General features: G+C 33.8%; 1 protein-coding gene across 1 annotated transcript in view; it reads right to left on the bottom strand.

Annotated features, from left to right (window-relative positions):
* Nucleotides 1-3,257: 3,257 nt before the first annotated feature.
* Nucleotides 3,258-22,742, bottom strand: part of LOC132553846 (protocadherin Fat 4-like) — a 35,546-nt gene continuing 16,061 nt past the window's right edge. Inside the window, exons 8-25 of the mRNA XM_060218129.1 lie at nucleotides 20,679-22,175; nucleotides 18,942-19,125; nucleotides 17,888-17,988; nucleotides 16,161-16,319; nucleotides 15,238-15,334; nucleotides 14,603-14,899; nucleotides 13,749-13,891; nucleotides 12,956-13,088; nucleotides 12,352-12,462; nucleotides 11,874-12,091; nucleotides 11,182-11,364; nucleotides 10,713-10,824; nucleotides 7,827-7,951; nucleotides 7,205-7,338; nucleotides 5,777-5,944; nucleotides 5,373-5,478; nucleotides 5,092-5,132; nucleotides 3,258-3,357 (exon numbers count right to left, since the gene is read on the bottom strand). Of these exons, the coding sequence (XP_060074112.1) occupies nucleotides 3,258-3,357; nucleotides 5,092-5,132; nucleotides 5,373-5,478; nucleotides 5,777-5,944; nucleotides 7,205-7,338; nucleotides 7,827-7,951; nucleotides 10,713-10,824; nucleotides 11,182-11,364; nucleotides 11,874-12,091; nucleotides 12,352-12,462; nucleotides 12,956-13,088; nucleotides 13,749-13,891; nucleotides 14,603-14,899; nucleotides 15,238-15,334; nucleotides 16,161-16,319; nucleotides 17,888-17,988; nucleotides 18,942-19,125; nucleotides 20,679-22,175 (3,909 nt within the window). The remainder of the gene's footprint in view (nucleotides 3,358-5,091; nucleotides 5,133-5,372; nucleotides 5,479-5,776; nucleotides 5,945-7,204; nucleotides 7,339-7,826; nucleotides 7,952-10,712; nucleotides 10,825-11,181; nucleotides 11,365-11,873; nucleotides 12,092-12,351; nucleotides 12,463-12,955; nucleotides 13,089-13,748; nucleotides 13,892-14,602; nucleotides 14,900-15,237; nucleotides 15,335-16,160; nucleotides 16,320-17,887; nucleotides 17,989-18,941; nucleotides 19,126-20,678; nucleotides 22,176-22,742) is intronic.

Below are 22,742 nucleotides of genomic sequence, written 5' to 3'. Positions count from 1 at the left end.
ATTTTTATTCAATACCAGATATATCCTTTATCTATGAAATTATCAAACGTAGCTGACGAGATTTGATATTTATAATTGGAATATGTAGTGTATGACACAACACTGATTGAATGTAATATTATCTATCCTGTACCAGAGACGTATATATCACGTCTCTGCCTGTTTTTTTTTTTTATATTTTTATATGATTGATTATAATGATAAGCATAATTTATAGGTTTTAATATATCTTCCTAATATGAATATTAGATATTAAATCTGACACAATTATTTCACGTGGCTCTTGTTATCTATTCACAACACTAGTAGATGTTACGGACACTTGTTGACATGTCAACAATCAGAGGCCCAAGGCAGATTTTGGCGCCCACCATTGTTTAATCTTTATTTGTTCTTTGTAAGCTATATCTTTTCATTTCTGCTCTCTTCTTCCCTCTAATTTTGTTCTTGGTTATAGGAAAATTGAAAACAGAAATAATTGTCAATTCCAAGATGGTCACCTGTCTGCCTTTTTGTTTTGTTGTTTGTTTTTGTGGGTTTTTTTCTGATTAATTTTATTTTATCGCTTTTCGTGCTAAAGATACAACGCTAAACTATGATTACTGGTTTTTGTGGATATAACATATATACTAAGTAAGTTATTCCGTTTGTCCAAGAGTCTGCGCTGAAATTTGATGATACCGTTTAAAGCACGTTTACAGTTATCAATTCAGTATTTTGCAAGAAATCGCATTTAACAATGAATGATTTCAGAGTACACCAAAACAATAACATACATTATTTTCAAACAATTAAATATATTATTTTTGTTGTAAAACCTTTAACGTGTACTACCTATGACGTATTAAGTGACGCAAGTAACTAAAGCATCATGTTAAGTGGTATGTGTAACTACAATCGTTTATGCATTTGAATTAAGTAATGAACATCAGTATAAACAAAATTTCTATGAATATCATATAGTCCACCGTTCAGAGTAAGCATTTGTCACCATACAAGCTTATTAGCAGGAGATGACTTGCTGTATAATCGTATATTTTCGCGGGGATCATATTTCGTGGTTTTTCAAAAATGTACATTTCCGTTGGGTCTTGATTTCATGGGTAGATCTTGCCCACGAAATTTTCTAGTATCATCAACCATGTCAACTTTTATCTCGTTTCCTACACAGAAAAATCCTAGAATGCAAATTAAGAATTAAGTTAAAATAAATCCCCTCGAAAATCAATGTTTACTTATGTGGAGATATGTAGAGAATATGACCAAAGCCGTTTTTAGGTCGCCAGAGCCGTCATGATTTGTCTGTCGTCGTGCGTCGTTAACTTTTCACATATTCGACTTCTTCTCAAGAACCACTGAATGGATTTTGACCAAACTTGGCACAAAGCATCCCCATGGGAAGCCTCTTCAAGTTTGCGAAGAAAAAGGACGTGGCCCCATTAGGGGCCTCAGGAGGGGGAAAAAGGGGGTAAAATTAGGTAAATCTTTGAAAATCTTCTCATGAACCAACAGTCAGATTAAATTCATATTTGATATTTATGGTCCATTTGGCAAGGTCTACAAAGTTTGCAAATGAAAAAAAAAATCGGGTCAAAAACGGCCCCACTAGGGGGCGTTCAAAATGGTCGAAAATTCAACTTTGACCGATTTCAACCAAATTTGGTAGACAGCATCCCTTAGTGAAGGACATATGAAATTATGTTTCAAAAAGTGATTATATCCCCTTTGGGGCCCATAAGGGGTGTAAAAGGGGCCATATGTAAAAACCTTCATTAAATGACTACTTCTTAAGAACCATTGAATGGATTTTGACCAAACTTAACACAAAGCATCCCCATTGGAAGCCGCTTCAAACTTGCGAAGAAAAAGGGCGTGGCCCCAATAGGGGCCCCAGGAGGGGGAAAAAGGGGAAATTTGATACGAATGTTCTACACAAGGTCCTGGCAAGTGTTTTAACTTTTTTTGGGCGATTCAAAATCCAAGATCGCCACCCTGGCCTCTTTTTGGCTAAGAGATTTTGGACTTCCTCTCAAGAACCACTGGGTGGATCATGTTCAGACTTGGTACAGATGTTTTACACACGGTCCTTCACAATATTTTAAAACCCCCAGATTATTGACATATATTCCTCAGGTGATCGTTAAGGCCCCTTGGGCCTCTTGTTATATACACGACAGATCTTTTCCCCAAAAGGTCAGACAACTCTTCGACTGACTTATCTATACATTAATTCCTATTAATCTGCACGGGAATCTCATCATAGTACGTTTCCTAACACGCATTCAGAAGCCAAATTAAATTGATGACTCTCTTTCTCTACAGCTGTTTGGCTACTGTAATGCTATACCACACATTCATAAACTCATTGTATACAAGCTGTTTCACAAGTATCTGAAGCAGGAAACGAAAATCTCAAAAGCAGATTTTTAAAAAAGAAATTAAAAAATTAAAACAGATAATGTTCCTTTCGTATCTGTCAGTACAACAGAATACAATACAATTTTATTGGAGTGTCATACGTAAAACTAATATGAAATACAATAACAATTTGCAGATTACGCCAAGCCATTTCCAACCAGTTAAAACAAAATTGCTCATACCTACACGCTTGACATGTTAAATAAACAATAAAATAAACACAACCTAGTTCTACAAAGATAAAGATATATTGTTTACTTTTTTCTTTACATTAAGTCTGCATAAAGTACATGTATAGAACTGCAAAACATCAACACACAAACAACACATTGTTATTGAATCTTGTGTAAAATTGAGCTGCTGCAAGAGTTTTAGGTTCATTGTTAAATTTAAATAATATGCTTTGTAACGTTAGTTTTCATTGTCATAACAAACGCGTTCATAGTTTGATATACGTGAAGGAAAACTAATAAATTGAATAGATGATATATACAATGTGCAAGAATCTATGAAATATTTATATAAAATGTACAATTTTCGAAACCAAGTAGAGTATAAATACATCACGACAGATTCGCTGATGATACTAAGGTTTCCGTAATAACGTGTGTCATATCTTAAACAGTTAAATAGGTTTCCGTACTAACGAGTGTCATATCTTAAATAGTTAAATAAGTTTCCGTAGTAACGAGTGTCATATCTTAAGACATAGTTAAATATGTTTCTGTAATAACGAATGTTACATCTAAACAGTTTTGGGATTCACATGCATTATAGAAATGATCAAATATCAATTCTGTTGTTTTGATTGACTCATATTAAAATCGATCAATATCTTTCTAAAACGCTGTCGCATCATAATCAGGGGTTGGTTCCACTGCACGGTCGTACTCGTCCAGCTGGTCATAGTCTTCCTTAGGAGACATGGGATTGTCATCACTGAAAAAACAATAAATTGCACGAAGTTGTCACAAGCCATAAAACAACAAAGAGGTACAAAATCAGCAAGAAGACACCATTGAAAATCAACAAACTGATACAAAGTTGTCAAGAGGAAGTCATGAACAAACAAAATGGTACCAAATTGTCAAGAAGACGCCTTCAAAAAAACAACAACACATTAATATATTGACATTAGAACGGTGACATTAGCTTTTTTTCTAGATTTTTTCTGACGGATCCAGAGAACATTCAATATTGTATCAATCTTAAATCACTTTGTGATAAAATATTTGTCGAAAGATATCGCAGTCATGCAGGAAAATCACGTGATAAGAATTTGCACATCCGTGTCCCCAAGACCACAGGTGCATGTCTGCTTTGGAGTTAAGCAAAGAAACTTTCATTGGATGATCGTAGGAAACGACATCACTTGGTCTCTTGATATTTTCTCTTTTCTTAAAAGGTCTTTATTCTTTCCTGGTGTCACTATTGGTATTGTCAGTTTAATGTGACCAGGTTTGTTGTCCTGCTGAGAGCCGTCGACAGTGTTTTTAACTCAGATAACACCATACCATCGGCTTCACACGGATATATGCATCAACCTTTTAAGAATACATGCACTCACTCGCATACAACGGTCAGCCGTCCTTAAATGAGAACACATTAAGCAGTATAATCCTAACCAAACCACTTTTACACGAACGAAAGTACCGTTCGTCTGCTTCAACCAAATCATAGATTAGTGCATTTTGTTTCAATCACTTTTCACAAAACACGAAATCGATAATGTGACGACCTAAGTAATAGTGCTTGGATAGTTTAGCAACTGGACTGAACAGCTGGGAAAAATTGAATTACCGAGACTGAACATTGTGACAACCTGATCAGTGGAGACTGGACTGAACAGTGTGACGACTGAATCAGTGGTGACTGAACAGCTGGGCAAATTTGAATTACCGAGACCGAACAGTGTGACAACCTGATCAGTGGAGACTGGAATGAACTGTGTGACGACCGGATCAGTGGTGACTTAGTGGGACAATCGGATTAAAGAGACTAAACAGTGTCACGACCTCATCAGTGGTGACTTAGCGGGACAATCGAATTAACGAGACTGAACATTGTAACAACCTGGTCAGTGGAGACTGGAATGAACTGTGTGACGACCGGATCAGTGGTGACTTAGTGGGACAATCGAATTAACGAGACTGAACAGTGTGACGACCTGATCAGTGGTGACTTAGCGGGACAATCGAATTAACGAGACTGAACATTGTAACAACCTGATCAGTGACAACGAACAGGTGTATGTATATGTAATGTAGTGTACAGTGTAACAGTAACCCAGGCGACGCAGACGACACAAATCTCGCTGCGGTTCAGCCCTGACTTATGCACAATAAAAAAATAACCAATAATGTGACGTTTGATCAAAATTCATGAACAAATGAAGCCACTAGATGTTCGTAACAGTTTTCTTAAAACGATCATGGTGATATGACCTTAACCCTTAAATCCTGAAATTTCAACCCGTGCATGCAGCACCAGATTGATTGAGATTCTTCCATGAATTGCATGCTGTTAGAGCTTCGACGAGGATTTTCTAAAACCAAAAAATATGTCCGAGATACTGGCCCTTCATAGGTGTTGAAAGCTTGATCAAAATCACTTTAATGTTGAAGTAGTTACAGAGCACTGAAAATGGTCGGGTAAACACAAAATATCACTTACAATTCAAAGTCAAAAGATCTGTTGTACTCCCCGTTAAACCTCTGAAAACGAAAGAAAAATAGGATTTAAATATGGAAGATTGGACACGTCCGACATCCTCCTCAACTGCCATTTTCACATTCATAAGTTCCATATCTCGATTCGGATAAGTAGATGAGTATTTTTCCAAAATTCATAATATTAAGATAAGATTTACACATAATCAACGTGTCATTGTCTCGTTTCACAATACAGTCTAATAAGTGTGTTAAATTACATTTGTCATATCTTGATATACTTACATTCTTGCTTAGCCGCTGATAACGTTCAGTCCTCGTGTCATAATGTTTATCCATCGACGACAACCGTTTTTGGGACATTTCATATTTATTGAGAACTTGCTTGTTTCTATGGAATATACAATTAAGATTTTTATAGCCAAAACATTTTCTACAATGTTACTATCATATGCTTGTTAACATTTTCAAAAGGTCTAGGCATTAAATATGGCAATGTTTGAACGAACAATATAGAAAAAACGTAAAATGAAAATATTGTCATCAGGCAAGGTATGAAAGAAAACGTAGATCCTATGGAGGCTTGGGTGTTTTCAAAGAAGACATTGTATTAAGTATACAAACACTTGATTTCAATTTAATAAGCCCATAGGAAATCTTTTTTCATATCGTTAAGATCAATATCTTACCTTGAGAACATGATTAGGAAGCCAGAGACGAGTGCCAACAACAGACAGGCAGCGACACTTATTGCTGCATAGAGTGGAATTTCGTACGGATCGTCCGTAGAACGAGCTGTTTCAGGTGAACATTTTTCATTTTCCTCACCCGTCAAAGTAATATCGATGATACAGGACCTATCAGTAATTGTGAGATATTTGATTGATAATTATTTGAGACTGACAAACGTTTCCGAACTTCCAAACGGTAATATTGGCAATTATTTCATTTAGCTGATCAAAAACTTCACCATAAATGAAGTGTAAATATATAATGATAAGAAATCAAATGTGATTTACATTTTGACGGAAAAATATGATGATAAATTCCTCTGCAGAGATCCAGTTTTGAATTTTCAGATTTATAATATTTTGTTGATAATTTTTATTTCTTATTAAAATATTTATTGAATTTTAAAACTGCTGTTCTGATTTAATGATGTATCTTGTCATTATGTGGTGATGTTTTTTTTATTTTTTAACCTAGTAGTAATTTTGCCTTATACGGCTGGTACAACGATCGCCTTTAACAGCAACCCTGCATCCCACCCTATGTAAATTTTCTGTTTCTGGATAGTAGCAACCCTGCATCCCAACCTATGTAAATTTTCTGTTTCTAGATAGTAGCAACCCTGCATCCCAAACCTATGTAAATTTTCTGTTTCTGGATAGTAGCATCCCTACATCCCCAACCTATGTAAATTTTCTGTTTCTGGATAGTAGCAACCCTGCATCCCTAACCTATGTAAATTTTTTGTTTTTGGATAGCAGCAACCCTGCATCCCAAACCTATGGTGTTTACATGTTGTACTTAATTCGATATTCTAGGGATTGTTTCCATTATCACAATGTTTGGACAAGAAGTTGTCAACTGACGGTGAAACTCGTAACACAGGGTTTCAAAAGATGTAGGTGAATGAAGATTATGGGGAGGTTTTACAGTTGTCATAGGGATATTCTTGAAAGGAATGTTTCTTTGGGCGATATGAAGCTGGACGTATTTGTAAACAAGTAAGTATATTAATGAAATGTAATAAAAGGACTGCATATCACTACGCCCGAAAAATGTCTTAATCAGTTTGCGCCAGTTAATATCTACCATTTAGTTATCCTTTTGCTTTGAATTAGTTCCTTTATCTGTATGTTCAAGAACTTCACTCATAAGCTACACGAACAAACATGTCTGTGACTGCTATTAAATAATATGCTTCGTTTGATTTTTCACTCTCTATCTTGGTTTCCAAATCTATGTGCTTTCACATCTCTGACCAGTCCAACATGAGGAAATGACTGTATCATGCAGTCATTATGGAACTGTATTTGTGAGTAAATTCATATTGAAATGTGTTATTTACATATCTGTGTTCACAATCTCTTGCAGTGAAGACTTCGACTTACCCGGACTTGGGTTGGTTGCCACCATCTGTTGCTAATAACGTCAAATTAGTGGACCTAACATAATAGGGTATCGCTTCTATGACGTCATACAGCAAAGAGATGGTACCCGTTTTTCTATCAACGATAAACGTGTCCTACAACAGAATAAAGCCATTCTAGTTTCTAGGAATCCCACAGTAACATTGCTGTACCTCTACGTCTTCTCTTTCACCCTCATACTGATTAGGTGTACAAACAACAAGTGACACAGCGGTACTGTATGAATGATCCCGTCCTATTTCTACAACAGTGTAACACTAGATCCACAACAACGCATAATACAAGCTCAGAATCATTTGAAAAAAAGTACTTACAAAGAAAGGTATACTATACAAATTTTCGAGGAACGCTGTTTGGTTTCCGGTTTAATTAAGGTTTAACGTCTACTGAAATAATTTTTCTATTTACTGATAAGCTAGAATACGAGATGAAAGATTTACGACTGTTAGCCTTTGACGTTAAGCCCTAGATTGATTTGTTTCTAGTGTAAACAGTCATAAGGCATATATGATATAGATAACTCCTGCTTTTCATTATAATGAATGACGCATATTATGAAAGAATGGTTTTAACCAAGTCATACCCAATATGTGCTTTCCAAGTGGTAAGTGATTTCGCCATTTTTTCCACTATCTGTATCCACAGCATGAAATGACCCGATTTGATATCCTTTCTTTGCGCTGAACGGGATTGTGGCTTTGTACCTACCTGCAATAAATAATTTAATGATCATAAAAAACTCATGAAACAAGAATATATCCATTCATGATAAATATGTGTCATTAAATCGGTAACGAGACAACACTATAATTTCTCTCACGATTGCAAAGCCGTAGAAATACCTTGGGGTTTGTAAGAGTCGCTCTAACTGTAAAAGACTATGGCTGTTGCATTTATAATACCAGTTTACCCTCGAGGAGGTTTAATTTGGTTTCAGGTTTTACGGAAGCGATTTGCGGCCACGTTAGATTTTGATCAAGAAAGTTAAAATTATAAGATAGTCGACATTTCAAGTTATTCAATCAAAATTTCGAGTGATTATAATCTAAGTCGAAATCTCGAGATAATATCAATAAAGTTTGAGTTAATATTCCGAAATATCGAGATAATTTTTTTTCATCCAGACCGTTTCCACCCTAGAATCTACGTTCTCATATTCTGCAATCCTATGAGTTAAATAATGAAAAGAAGAGTTTATAATGCTGTATTTATTGTTGATTTTTAATCTACATCCTATATTAACGTTGTATTCATCTACATTCTATGTTAACGTTGTATTTATCTACATTCTATATTAACGTTGTATTCATCTACATTCTATATTAACGTTGTATTTATCTACATTCTATATTAACGTTGTATTTATCTACATTCTATATTAACGTTGTATTCATCTACATTCTATGTTAACGTTGTATTTATCTACATTCTATATTAACGTTGTATTCATCTACATTCTATGTTAACGTTGTATTTATCTACATTCTATATTGACGTTGTATTTATCTACATTCTATATTAACGTTGTATTTATCTACATCCTATATTAACGTTGTATTCATCTACATTCTATGTTAACGTTGTATTCATCTACATTCTATATTAACGTTGTATTTATCTACATTCTATATTAACGTTGTATTTATCTACATTCTATATTGACGTTGTATTTATCTACATTCTATATTAACGTTGTATTTATCTACATTCTATATTAACGTTGTATTCATCTACATTCTATGTTAACGTTGTATTTATCTACATTCTATATTGACGTTGTATTTATCTACATTCTATATTAACGTTGTATTTGCCTACATTCTATATAAACGTTGTATTTATCTACATTCTACATTACGTTGTATTTATCTACATTCTATATTAACGTTGTATTTATCTACATTCTATGTTAACGTTGTATTTATCTACATTCTATATTAACGTTGTATTTATCTACATTCTATATTGACGTTGTATTTATCTACATTCTATATTAACGTTGTATTTATCTACATTCTATATTAACGTTGTATTCATCTACATTCTATGTTAACGTTGTATTTATCTACATTCTATATTGACGTTGTATTTATCTACATTCTATATTAACGTTGTATTTACCTACATTCTATATAAACGTTGTATTTATCTACATTCTACATTACGTTGTATTTATCTACATTCTATATTAACGTTGTATTTATCTACATTCTATATTAACGTTGTATTTATCTACATTCTACATTACGTTGTATTTATCTACATTCTACATTACGTTGTATTTATCTTAATTTTATATTAACGTTGTATTTATCTACATTCTACATTAACGTTGTATTTATCTACATTCTATATTAACGTTGTATTTATCTACATTCTATATTAACGTTGTATTTATCTACATTCTATATTAACGTTGTATTTATCTACATTCTACATAACGTTGTATTTATCTACATTCTACATTACGTTGTATTTATCTACATTATATATTAACGTTGTATTTATCTTAATTCTATATTAACGTTGTATTCATCTACATTCTATATTAACGTTGTCTTCATCTACATTCTATAAGTAAGGATAATAGTAGAATCAAAAATCGCCATTAAAAATAATCTGATGCCAATATCTAACTTTTGTAAGATATGTGATTTTCAGAGGCCGAGAAGTCATTGAATATTGACAAGTTTGATGTTAATGTTATAGAGTATTCTCTATGTAAAGGACACGTATGGAGAGTCACAAGAATACTCAACGATTTTTACTATATATTTGGAACAAAAAAAGGACAGTTGATCCTAAAAGCCACTTAGAAATTCTTCAGATGATTTCTTATATGAAATAATCCCCAAATAACACCTAAACAAAAGTTTGAAGCCATCAAAAGATTTCTATCAATAAGATAGACTATATGTAATAAACCAATAGTCCAGTACGCAATATGTAATGCTTATAATATGCTTACTCTTGTACAAGTGTTAAATCTTAAATCAACATACACTTCATCCATTGCACTGGCACTAATAATTCCTATTTGGACTACTATCATCTGTACACAACTTTGTATACAAAGCTTAGTACTATAGTAATGAATTATTTCTGAACAGAATGGACAATTCCCCCTCTTCAATGAGTTTTTCAAACCCATAGCAAGAAAATATGAATAGAAAAAAAGACAATAATCATACGTATTATTAAATTATGAATATGGAACGTAAAAAGGACTTTCATTGTTATTCAGTGCTTATCATTCACACGACTTTCATCTCGACGTCTTAAGTTGAAAAACGAACGTAGCAAGAATACGCTATCATCAGATTTATTAGAAATAAATATTTTATATAAAATTGTGATAATTATTATATCATAGCAAGAACAAGCTATTTTAAATTGATTCAAAGCAATCTGATCCAATACTAAATAAATCTTATTCCCATAGTAATATTATGGTTGATAGTGTCCATACTTTTATCAAATTTTGGTGGTGATTTGTTCAGATCCTCATACCAAACCGTCATTGTCACGAAGGCTACGTTCTTAAAAATAGGCGTTGTTACTCCAGTCGCCGTCAACTTCACCTGATAATGGAACAAACTCCATGGGTTATGTTTAAACAGTTAATGAAGCACTGCAATAAACAGCAAATAAAATGGGGAACTATTATCTGAGGAATACACATTTTAAAACAGTATTTAGCTTAAACGATATTGATCATCAGACTTTGAATATCAAAGAATCAATATTTCATTAAGGGAAACTATATAACACCGACAAGAATGCGTTCAACATATGCGATCTTTTCCTATAATGATCGAAAACTTATATTTAGTTATATTTTCGCTAGTTCAACCCTTTCCTCAAATAATCACAAAGAACTAAAAGTAAGCACTGCTTGATTTTTTTGACAGTGAACGGTTCGTATCAGGTGCACCTACCCAAAATTGATTTCCAGTTTGATTTGTAAGTGGTTCTGACACTTGAAAACGTCCCGATGTATTATTAAAAATGAAAGAACTATGTTCTATATATTTCACAGTGTAGGTGATTGAGCTGTTTATTCCATAGTCCGGGTCTGTTGCCCGCAACGGTGGACCAACGGTTTCCCCAACAAGGCTATTCTGTAAGCATTCATCATACAAAGTAATAAACTCGATACTTCAAAATCTTATTGTTGGGTCTTCTGTAATCTTATAATGGTATCTTATAATTTATATATTAACAACTATGACTATATTTCAGCTGGTAATTCAATATATTCATAATGTAACACTTTGTTTTTGACATGTTATAAGGATATCTAAGTTATTTATTTCAATATATTCATAATGTAACACTTTGTTTTTGACATGTTATAAGGATATCTAAGGTAATTATTTTATCTATTAATTAAGATTTCAAAGGAAAACATCAAAGTCTTACAATAACATATGTATACGGACAAAACATAAGAAAACGCCGGATTGGTCGAGTTATTGTCGTCATAACAAACTTATATGTGGGGATTACTCAAAATACAGGCTAAAACAATAGACAAAAATGAATTAAATGAATAAAACGAACATTATTTACATAATTCTCTGAGCATGATCATAATAGTTAAACGGCAGAAAACAATGACAAATCTTACATTTGGTACGTTAAATGTATAGTAATCTTGATGAAATTGTGGCGGATTATCATCCAAGTCGTTAACATGTATGTTCAATACGGCTTTATTGCGTGATATCCTCGGCGGTTTGCCATTGTCTGTGGCAGATATAGTCAGCTGGAAACGCGGATTTTTTTCTCTATCAACTGGGCGGATTTGTCGTACCATTCCTGTAACTTTGTCTATCTCAAAATAATCTGAAATTTGAAACATATGCGATGTGTATTAAGGTAACAATAAGCAGAAATCATAATATCCAACAAATCAAGTTTATAAATTTTTCCTTTTTCTTTATTTGTACATAAATTACACGACATGTGATGATTACAGGGAATTGATAAATGGAGTATAGCTATATTGATCATTCATTTCTTATTCAAACTACATTGATATCACTAGTTACTAAAGTTCTTTTATTATTTATTTTCAGTAATTTTAAAGCATTGTTATTGCTTACCATCATTGCTTTCAACAAATTCGTAGGAACAGTTACATATGTCAAAATTTCCCTGCTCTTTATCACAGGCAGTGATGGAGATGAGGCTTTGGTTTAGAACGTTATTCATATCTGAAACACGTCATCGTATTTTTTTTTCATTTAGCAAGAAAATGAATAAGAACAAACGAGAAATATACAGGAGAAAGAATATGTATCTATGGCAGTTTTTGGAGCATTTTCCGCTGATTTTTTCAACATGAGGTGAATAAGCTTAATGCGAATGGTTGATCAGTCTATATAGCCTGAGATAAATGACATAAAAAGTCACACTCTCACACGTAGCAGAAAAGTGACAGAGATATAAGCTGAACTGTGAAAACAACATAGATGATATGTCCGACAATATCTTGTCGTACATCGGCTTTAAATTTGTTATAGCATGATTAAGGTGGTTTTACCCATGATATTTACTATTCAATATTACATATGTTTAAATGTTTATATGTTGTAATTCACAGTTTTGATGAATTCATGATATTATCCGAATTCCCCTGACCCCTTGCTTTGCCTAGAATATGTGAAGAAATTGATTAGATAAAGGAAATCTACACTGTATTCTTACCAGCGACACGACCATCAACTTCTGTTATGTTAATGGAATAGTTTGGAGAGGGGTTATGCTTGTCGCTATCTTTGCAATCGGATCCACCTTGGAACCAGGGCGCGGTGTTGTTTGATATGATGTTGATGTATACCTGAAAACGATTATGGAAATAGTTTAATTATTACACGTATATGTAGACTACTCTCCTCACCATACAATAAACATTTCATATGTCTTTTATCAATGCCATTTCGTGTAATAGACGAGAATGGGGTAATGTGCATCATAACGTGTTCGGTGTTTCACCACAACAGTTGCAAACAGTCACGGGAGAGAGGTCTACCATATCATGTATGTGTTTAACTAATCTTGACCTCTATAATAATCAGCAGTGGGAGTCAAGTGTATAAAATTAATTTTCTTGAGAACAACTTGATGTTTGTTTTAAATGTGATGTATACGAAGATTACCTTGTGTTTAATGATTACAATGATCACCTCAGATTCTCGAATTACATTATAGAATGTCTACCGTAATATCTATGTTTTTGTATTTGTATTTGTAACAAATCTTAAATCTCCCGGCTCTTGATCGCAGTAAAGTCTGGTTTTATATAAGAATATTCCTTGACTCTTCTTTTCGAAGAAAATTATAATTCAAATTCAAATTCGAATATAGGTAAGTCACATTTAAACGGTTGTTTCCGCAAATAGCTTCATCGATATATCGAGCTTAACAAAATCAAGGTTTAAATTCAATCAAGTATACTTGAAACGATAACCTAGACTATATTTGACTTTTATATACATACCGTTGTATGATTTGAGCGGGATGGATTGCCTTTATCAGAAACTTTTACTTGAAGTATCGCTTCAGCGGAGATATACTGAAATAGATCTTTTATTATGGTGATACGTCCACTGTTACTATCAATGCCAAAAAACGATGTCGAATCTGAAACAGAAAATAAGTAACAGTGGAAATTCTCTTAAACAACATCTGCCGGTAAAGGGAGGGCTCTGTATGGAGAAGTAAATCAAATGAACTTGTTAGGATCCAAACATTAAAAGCTGCGATGTCAATTGATTAGAGTGAACGTATTTATATAAGATTTATTATTACAATATGTATAACTACATTTATTCAGATCTTTTCATTACTTTTATTGGATAATCGAGTGATCGACAAGGTGCTATAGCAAGGTAGCTCATCAAATAACAACCTTACACAGTGTTACCAACAAGTGTCAGGAAATATGATTAAACACATGATTGTAATAGAAATATCAAATCATAGATAATAATGTGCAATATGTCTAAGTGAAAGTTATGAACACAAACTTGTAATTTTACTCATTTTAAGGTGAACGACCGTTGAGGGTTTTTTTTTCGTATTTTGATATCAAGCTGGATGTATTTGGTGCTCGTTAGTTTGCTTGTTGGTTCCGTTGTTGTATACTTTGTTCTCATTTGAGAAGGTGACATTACTTCCTTGGATTGACCAAGATATATATGGTAGGTGTCGTTGATGAAGCAGAAGACGATTACTCTTCCGAATCACCTGGTCTTATTCTTTTGTTAATACTTTGAACTAGTTTCATTGAATCTGGGTTAGGATTATGATTATGTTAATATGTTGGTATTTTCTTGTTGCTTTTACCCATACCTGTTTCCACACTGTACCCATAAACTAGTCGACCATTAATGTCACTGTCTTTGTCCGTAGCATTCATTTGTAAAATGACTTCATTAATTTTTCCATCAGTGACGTTGACGTGGTAAGGGCCATGAGTCTGGGGAGTGTTGTCATTCACATCCAGGACGTCGATGTGTACAGAGCAGTTGCTACTGAGGTGTGGAACAGCAATATTGGTCGCTATTATAGTGCAGTCATGTTCTTGCTGTTCTTCAAAGTCGAGACTAACCTTAACCAAAAGTGAAGCATCCGGAAAATCATGCGTACCTAAAAATAAAGACATAATAAGGATATCAATTCTTAACAAATACGAGGTTTCAATGTCTGGCTATTTTGGGTTACTTTTGTTTTGATTTCCTTGTTTACTGAGTAGATGCTTACTGCATAATCCTTAATGTTCGGGGAGACTTATTTTCATTGATTTCATGTCTCATGAAAATATACAACTTCACATTCTAGGAGCGCTGGGAAATGCTGCGGTCATGGTCTACAGTCAGCTGAATAGTATGTCTTCAACGTAACCAGTTACCACATTCTGGTACGTCGAAGCAGCCAACAGGTACCAGTCAATAACGGTGTAAAAACGCACAATGTATCATTCATACCTGGTTTAAGAGGACATGTTTCTGGGTCCATTACACTAAAACGGCTCCTTTGGAAATCTAAATTCCCATCTGCATCAGCTATCGCATATTCCAGAACCTAGAAGACAATATGATTCCAGTCGAATCATCAGAGCTATAGAATTGTGTTGATGAATGCATAGACAAAATAATTAAGACAAGCAAAACGTATTATTGAAAAATTATGAAATCCTCTGTATATTACAAATCTGAATTGAAATCAATGTGTATTGTGTGACTATAAACATCAAACATAGCGCAAAAACAAACGGTTTTTAATTGTATTTCGATGCCCCCAACCTACATGCCTGGAAGTGATGCTAGAAAATACAATCTATTTGTAGTTTGAATAGGTGTATAAATGGTAGATTACTTTAAACGTTGACTTCCCTTAATCTTTCGCGAACATAAAACAACTATTTTTAATGATATCAATGTTCTTAGAATAGAATATGTTACGACATTAAATTTGCAATAACATATTGCTGTGAGGTTATAAAACATATTCTTAATAAATACCGATTTGAATTCAGTACCTTAATTTGTACATGAAAGACCGACCCTGATAGCAAGTGATTCACATGACTAGAAAGAATTATTATTAATTTATCCAAATGAAATTATGTCCATTTATACAACATGTTCATTTTGATTCATTCTTCCAGAAGTATAAGAAATTAAGATTTATACATAAAACTCTTCTTAATATGCTGGTATATTAAATGGTTGCTTTCAAAAAGACCGTGCTATCTTCAGATGAATCTTCATTCACGTCATAACGTTATTTAATTTCTAGAATTCAGGAGAGAGGGGGGCTATAATATGTTTTTCCTCATTCTCAATTCATATTAGTTGAAAGACAAATATCGGAACAGTGTATTTATTAATGATTAGAAAACACTTACTATGCTATCAACAGCTGAGTTTTCTTTAACTTTAATATTATACAAACAATTTTCGCTGCTGCTGTTGCTCACAAACGTAGGGGCATTGTCATTCACATCAAGCACCAGAATATCAAATACTCGTGTTGCTGATAACGGCGGCACTCCTTTGTCGTGTACCTGGATCGGTATCATATTATGATTACTTCTAATCGTCATTAGAAAACAATACGTTAGTCAAACGTTAATACAACTGAAGGATATATTTTTACTATGATAACATGAACAATATTCCAAATAAATGATAACAATAGTAACAAACACTGGCATATTTATTTGTGATAGAAATAAAACAAATAATAATAAGTACATTGAAAATAAAACAAAATATTACGGATCAGAATAAAGACGACCCATTCAGCGTTAACTATGCACTCTAAAAACGGCAATCAATAAATTACCAATGCCTAGCGTTCTCAGTTTTTCTTGACTTTTCGGATGCCACGTTAAAAGTACAGCAAAACTTCATTATTAAGACCTCCCAGGTAAATGCATTTGTAAGAACACGTACATTTATTGTATGTGAAATGACACAGTGCGATTTTCACGAACTCCTTAGAAATATATCCAAGTGAGTGTGAAATTGATGTGTGTAACAATAACAGAATACTGTTCTACATACGATTTGTCGTGAACTCTGCAGAAGATTTAGAATGTCGAACTTACTCCAATATTAAAAGTTGCACTTGAGACATGGAAATACTAACATGTCAACAAAATCATTATCCAAACGTAATTAAACTTGTGCAAAAGATGAGCAAAGGAAATATTAACACTCCTGAGAAGTCACAAGGAAATTAAGACCATGTGGTCCGAAAGCTAGTGCGTCTTCTGTTTTATCGACGATACCTGCATGTAAATCTTGGTCATTGGTCAAGTAAATAATATTTATCTCAAAGATAAATCCTAAAGATAATGAACACTTTTGCATTTCATAAATAAGACAGTACTGGACGCAGACACAACTGTCTAATAAGTCTTTACTTGTAATACTTCATGGAGCTAAACTTTATGATAGATTGTTAGTTTCAGTTGCTTCAGAATTCTTCACAAAAAGAAAGATATCTCTTAATGTTGTTTTGTGATGCAATGAATTATATAAAAAGGAAATGTTGTTTTGAGTAATACAAAAGTGTGTAAACGACATCATCCTGTCTTTGAATTAATGTTTGAGAAGTATTGTACGAATGATAGAAATCCCTGTCATAAGAATCTTGGAGAAAAGACAATACTGAAGAGATACACAACAGATCAGACAAAAGATTCGAAAAAACACACTAAGATTTTCAACTGCATATTAGTGTGTTCATGATTTCCTATGAACTTGTCATTTTTATCCGTAGTTGTGTTTGCTTATATCAGCATCTGCATGCATTGATTTCAAACCTCACTATATGTTCCAAAATTAAATTCCTTTTTTCAGTGTAGCGAATTTACAAAATATAAAGATTGTACAAAAACACACTTGTGAATAATGAATTATACAGTTTCATACAGCTGTTTTGTCGTTCCGGAAAAAGATTTACATCATTTAATAATTATCCTTAATAATCATAACTGTTTCCCATCTATAGCTTCTTATTTAGAATAGACATTAAGATATGGTCGATTTTCTATATATTCAGATCTTAACTATCTTCAATTCATTAACCTATAGACAATACACCAGCGAGGAACAAGTGACCTACCTCCACTGTAATGTTATATTGCTTCACAGTCTCGAAATCGAGGGGTTTCACCACGGATATACTTCCATTGTCGCTATTTACGTTAAAGTTGAACTGATTTTCTGTTAAGAGAAAAATATCCCAAATAAAATATGAACAAACAAAATACCAATAAATTATTTCATCACTTCAATTAAGCTACGTTTCAAAACTGTGTCAGTAATTTTGGTTCGTCGCGGAAAAACAACGGTGAAAGAGAGAGAAATGCAACAATTGCCTAATTTTCAAAATTTGCCTATATTTGTTGATGATTGCATCACTGATCTGGTTAAGCTAGCATATATCAGCTAAACCAGAATTGGATATTTTACAAAGAAACACGAAACAAGTTTGCGTGCCACAAACCTACTATCTGTGGAGGGAAAAGTATGAGATTCTAAAGGAGGACATATATTCTGTTTGCAATCTTGAAACGATCTTAGTTACATTTCCATGGTTACACTATACAAAGACTTCGAACAATTAAAGTAAAGATTTACAATGAAACATATTACGAGCGTCAAACATTTCGTTTTGTTTTTAATGTGTCACGTCCTACCAACATGTATTGTCAATCGAAATGAGTATTTGTGTTGAATAAATATGGAGGTTGCGATATATTCTTGTAGCCTCCTGGTAATAATGTCAAATTGAAGCCGACTTTATAGTGTTGCTACACTGAAACGTCTGCGGAAGGTCTTCCATGTGACATCCAACCCAGTCACATTATACTCATATTAGTAAAGTCAATCGCTACTCTACCGATATACGGAGCGTCAGCAAGGGGATAGTATCCACTATGTGCAAGATTCTGGTATATGACAGTCAGCCTTCCTCACAGCGGAAAAACGCTCATCTAAAGACCAAATGTGAGGCAGTGACATTGGAAACATAAGAAAAATCTATAGAAAATAGAGAAAATATTTGCATCTTACGGTCATACAACGAGGACAGCAGGAATAGGTACGCCCTACCAGCTGGGTATGTCGATCTAGCCTAGCAAATAACATATACAGGATAAATATGTTTCCTTTACCTTGCAAGGGCGGCTCCTGTTTAATAAGACTAAACACCATGATTCTATTTTCTCCTAGGTCGTTGTCCTCTGCCATGTTGGGAATATCCTGTGTGTTGTTTACAGTATTCTCAAAGAAACCTAACTGCTTCAACTTGGTTACGAATTTAGGCGGTTCATTCACGTCGTCTACCTTTATAGTCACCTGAGACATAAACAGAGTTACCTCCCTGTGATACAGATTAACATTTGGTTGTATTGTTTTATCACACCTTTATAGTCACCTGAGACATAAACAGATTTACCTCCCTATGATACAGATTAACTATTGGTCATATTGTTTAATCACACCTTCATAGTCACCTGAGACATAAACAGAGTTACCTCCCTGTGATATAGATTAACATTTGGTTATATTGTTTTATCACAAAATGAAAAAGTTGGTAATTTACTCAGAATCAATGTTTTGATGTCTCGTAATGAATAGAATTAATTTGAACGATAGAAAACAAAACAATAATGATTATGATACATCATTTACAGGTACTCGAACAAGCAAAAAAATATCACAAATCAGAATTGAGTCTTATATGCTGTTATATATACATTCTAAAAAAAGCAACCAATGGATTATTAAAGCCTTGCGTGGAACGCATCTTTCTGAATATTTGTTTATCTTCAAAATTGGAAAACAATTACTCGGTTATTATCTACTCCTTCACACGTAAAATAAATACTATACAAGTGAACTCTTGTTTTAAAATGAAAAATAAAAATGAGATACAAAGGAGCCAGTTAATGAAATGAACTACGCCCTACAGCTGTTTCTATCTTCGAGAAATCGTCAGTGATGCCAATGTCTTCAATGCTATGTATTTTTACTATAATGCACATTACTGTATGGACGGTTATTTCCGCGGCGATGATATTTTCGCTTTTTCGCGGTATCTTCACGTGAAAATTTAATCCGTAATGATACTAGATGTAATTATACATACACGTCCCGAAGTTCTAATTCGTTAAAATGTAATTCATTAATTTAAGAAAAACCGCGATAATTTGACTCGTGAAAACTATAGGTGGAAATGTATGTTGATTAGGAATTAGATGGCACCTTACAAGTAATATTGAATATAAAATTAGTATCATGCTTTCTTCGACTTGTAAGGTCGGCGTTCACAGGCGAGTAAGCCTGTGCTTATTAGAAATGGTGAGTGATACAATATCTAACTTTGGTGAAACAGCACAAATCCATCTGAACGTATCTAAACCAAGTGGCACTACATTAATATTTTTCTTTCCTATTTCAATTAGTTATTCAGCTGTCAGCAATATTATTCAGCAGTCAGCAATATTATTCAGCTGACAGCAATGTTTCAACTGTCAGTAATGTAATTCAGCTGTGAACAATGCTTTACAACTTTCAGCATTGTTTTCCAACTTTCAGCAATGTTATTCAACTGTGAACAATGCTTTACAACTTTCAGCATTGTTTTTGCAACTTTCAGCAATTTTATTCAACTGTCAGCGACGTTATTGAACTGTCAGCAATTGTATTCAGCTGTCAACAATGCTTTTCAACTTTCAGCAACGTTTTGCAACTGTCAGCAATGTTATTCAGCTGGGAACAATGCTTTTCAACTTTCGGCAATGTTTTTTTTTCAACTTTTCAGCAATGTTATTCAACCGCAGCAACGTTATTCAACTGTCAGCAATATTATTCAACTCTGAATCCCAATATATCACACTTATACGTACCAATGCTAGATCCGTATCTTCCATGTCGTTAACAGAGGCTAAAAATGCGTATGAATCCTTTGTTTCTCGATCGAGGACGCCGGTTTTGTTGATTTGTCCATTCCAAGGATTAAGATAAAAGGATGCGTTATCTTTTGTCAGATTGTTGTTGTTAACCTCACCATCCAAAGAGTTCATCATTGTGAAAGTGTAATTTGAAGGATTTTTTCTACTGTCGATCGATAGTTTGCCAATTTCGTCTGGATCTGGATTCACTTCTAGCACATGAAAAGTGAATTTACTACTATTGAATGCTATTCCTGATCCAGTACCACCACCACCACCACCACCACCACCTACTGAAGTAAAGTAGAATCTTATTATGGCAGAAGAGGACAATGGCTCATTTCCACAATCTGTTACTACAACATTGCAGTCTGTGCTACGCGATTGATCTGGTTTATTCCCTGTTGTATACAACGCACCATTATCATCCACAGTAAACGACTTGTTGTATTCACTACAGAGTTCAAAACGAAATTTTCCATTATCTCCTGAATCTCGGTCTGTTGCTTGCAATAGTGCAACAAGCTTTGGAGAATGTTCGAAATCATAATTTGTAACGTTCACAACCGTGATTTTGTCTGTAAACAAAGGAGGGTTATCATTCGTATCAAAGACTTTGATCACTATATGGGTCGTTGAATGTCTGGCAGGAATACCGCCATCAGTAGCCGTAACGACAACACTAGGAACCGGGTTCGACTCATAGTCTAAACTACGAATGCAAAAGAGTTCTCCATTGTCGTCCACACGGAAATCCAAGATTCTGGAGACCGTAAATCTAATCACACTATTGTTACCGATGTCTTCATCTGTTGCTTTAACCGAACCAAGTGAAACATTACAATTATTATTTTCTTCAACACAGAATTGGTATTCTTGTTTGGTAAATATAGGAGTATTATCGTTAATATCACATATCTGAATAGACACCGTCGTTGTAGATGTCAAACGTGGAGTACCATCATCTTTGGCTAACAATGTTATATTGAAACTTGCTATCGATTCTCGATCAAGGTTATTTGTTGTCGTTATTACGCCAGTTTTTTCATCGACGCTAAAGTAGCTGCTGTACATTGAATATTGTATTCTTCCGTTTGGTCCGATGTCCTGGTCGGTTGCGTTTACCACTCCTACTGTAAATCCGATTTTTGTATTCTCTGTTACGTTGTATTCATATGAGGGTTCCGTAAATATCGGTGGATTGTCATTTTTGTCAAGAATCGAAATCGACAAAGTGGCAGTGGCTGTGTGGGTACTACTGGTATCAACAACACGAAGTGTTACGTTAATGTGGTCAATCGTCTCCCTGTCTAATATAACGTTGGTAAACATTTGAATAGCGTTGCTTGTAACATTACACCAGAAGACACCCAAATCTGGAATGAGTTTTACTTCCAACTTGTCATTGTCGTCTTCATCCGGATCAAAGAATCTTAGTTTCTTGTGATCATTCTGAAAAAGTTTATTTTTTTAAATTACACGTTCATTGCATGCTCGGTTGAATATATTTCAAAAGGATTCTACAACGAAAACAAAGGATTAAATACGATGTACAAGATTAATTCATGTGTGTGACCATGGTTAGAATTGTTCTAGGGACATCTTAGTAATAATGTTTCATAAAGAAAAATACAAGCACACGGTGAAAAAACCTTACTTGTTGGTGTTGATTAAAACAACTAAATAGGGATGTAAATCCATACCGGTAGCACGTGTAAATCATCTAGACCTAGTGTTATTACTTACAGGATACAAATCATATAGACAATTAATATTCAACTATTACGAAAGCGTAGTGATGCAGTGTATAATTACAATTGTAAATTCATCATACAAAGAAAGTATTCACTCAAACTACAAGTGACATGGCGTGACGATACAATACATTCAAACAAAATACAGATAATCTTTTAGGGAAAAATATTCCACGTAAAAGCTTTAGGGAATGAAAGAAAATATCACCAAATTCTCGACAACACTAACAGGACAGATGGTGCAACATACGTATATTCTAAATCT

This window comes from Ylistrum balloti, unplaced genomic scaffold (genome assembly GCF_031769215.1).
Source record: "Ylistrum balloti isolate Yb309-2 unplaced genomic scaffold, AGI_CSIRO_Ybal_v1 Utg370360, whole genome shotgun sequence".
Taxonomy (NCBI): Eukaryota; Metazoa; Mollusca; class Bivalvia; order Pectinida; family Pectinidae; genus Ylistrum; species Ylistrum balloti.
The sequence above is the reverse complement of the archived record's forward strand: the minus strand, read 5'-3'. Positions and strand labels throughout refer to the sequence as shown.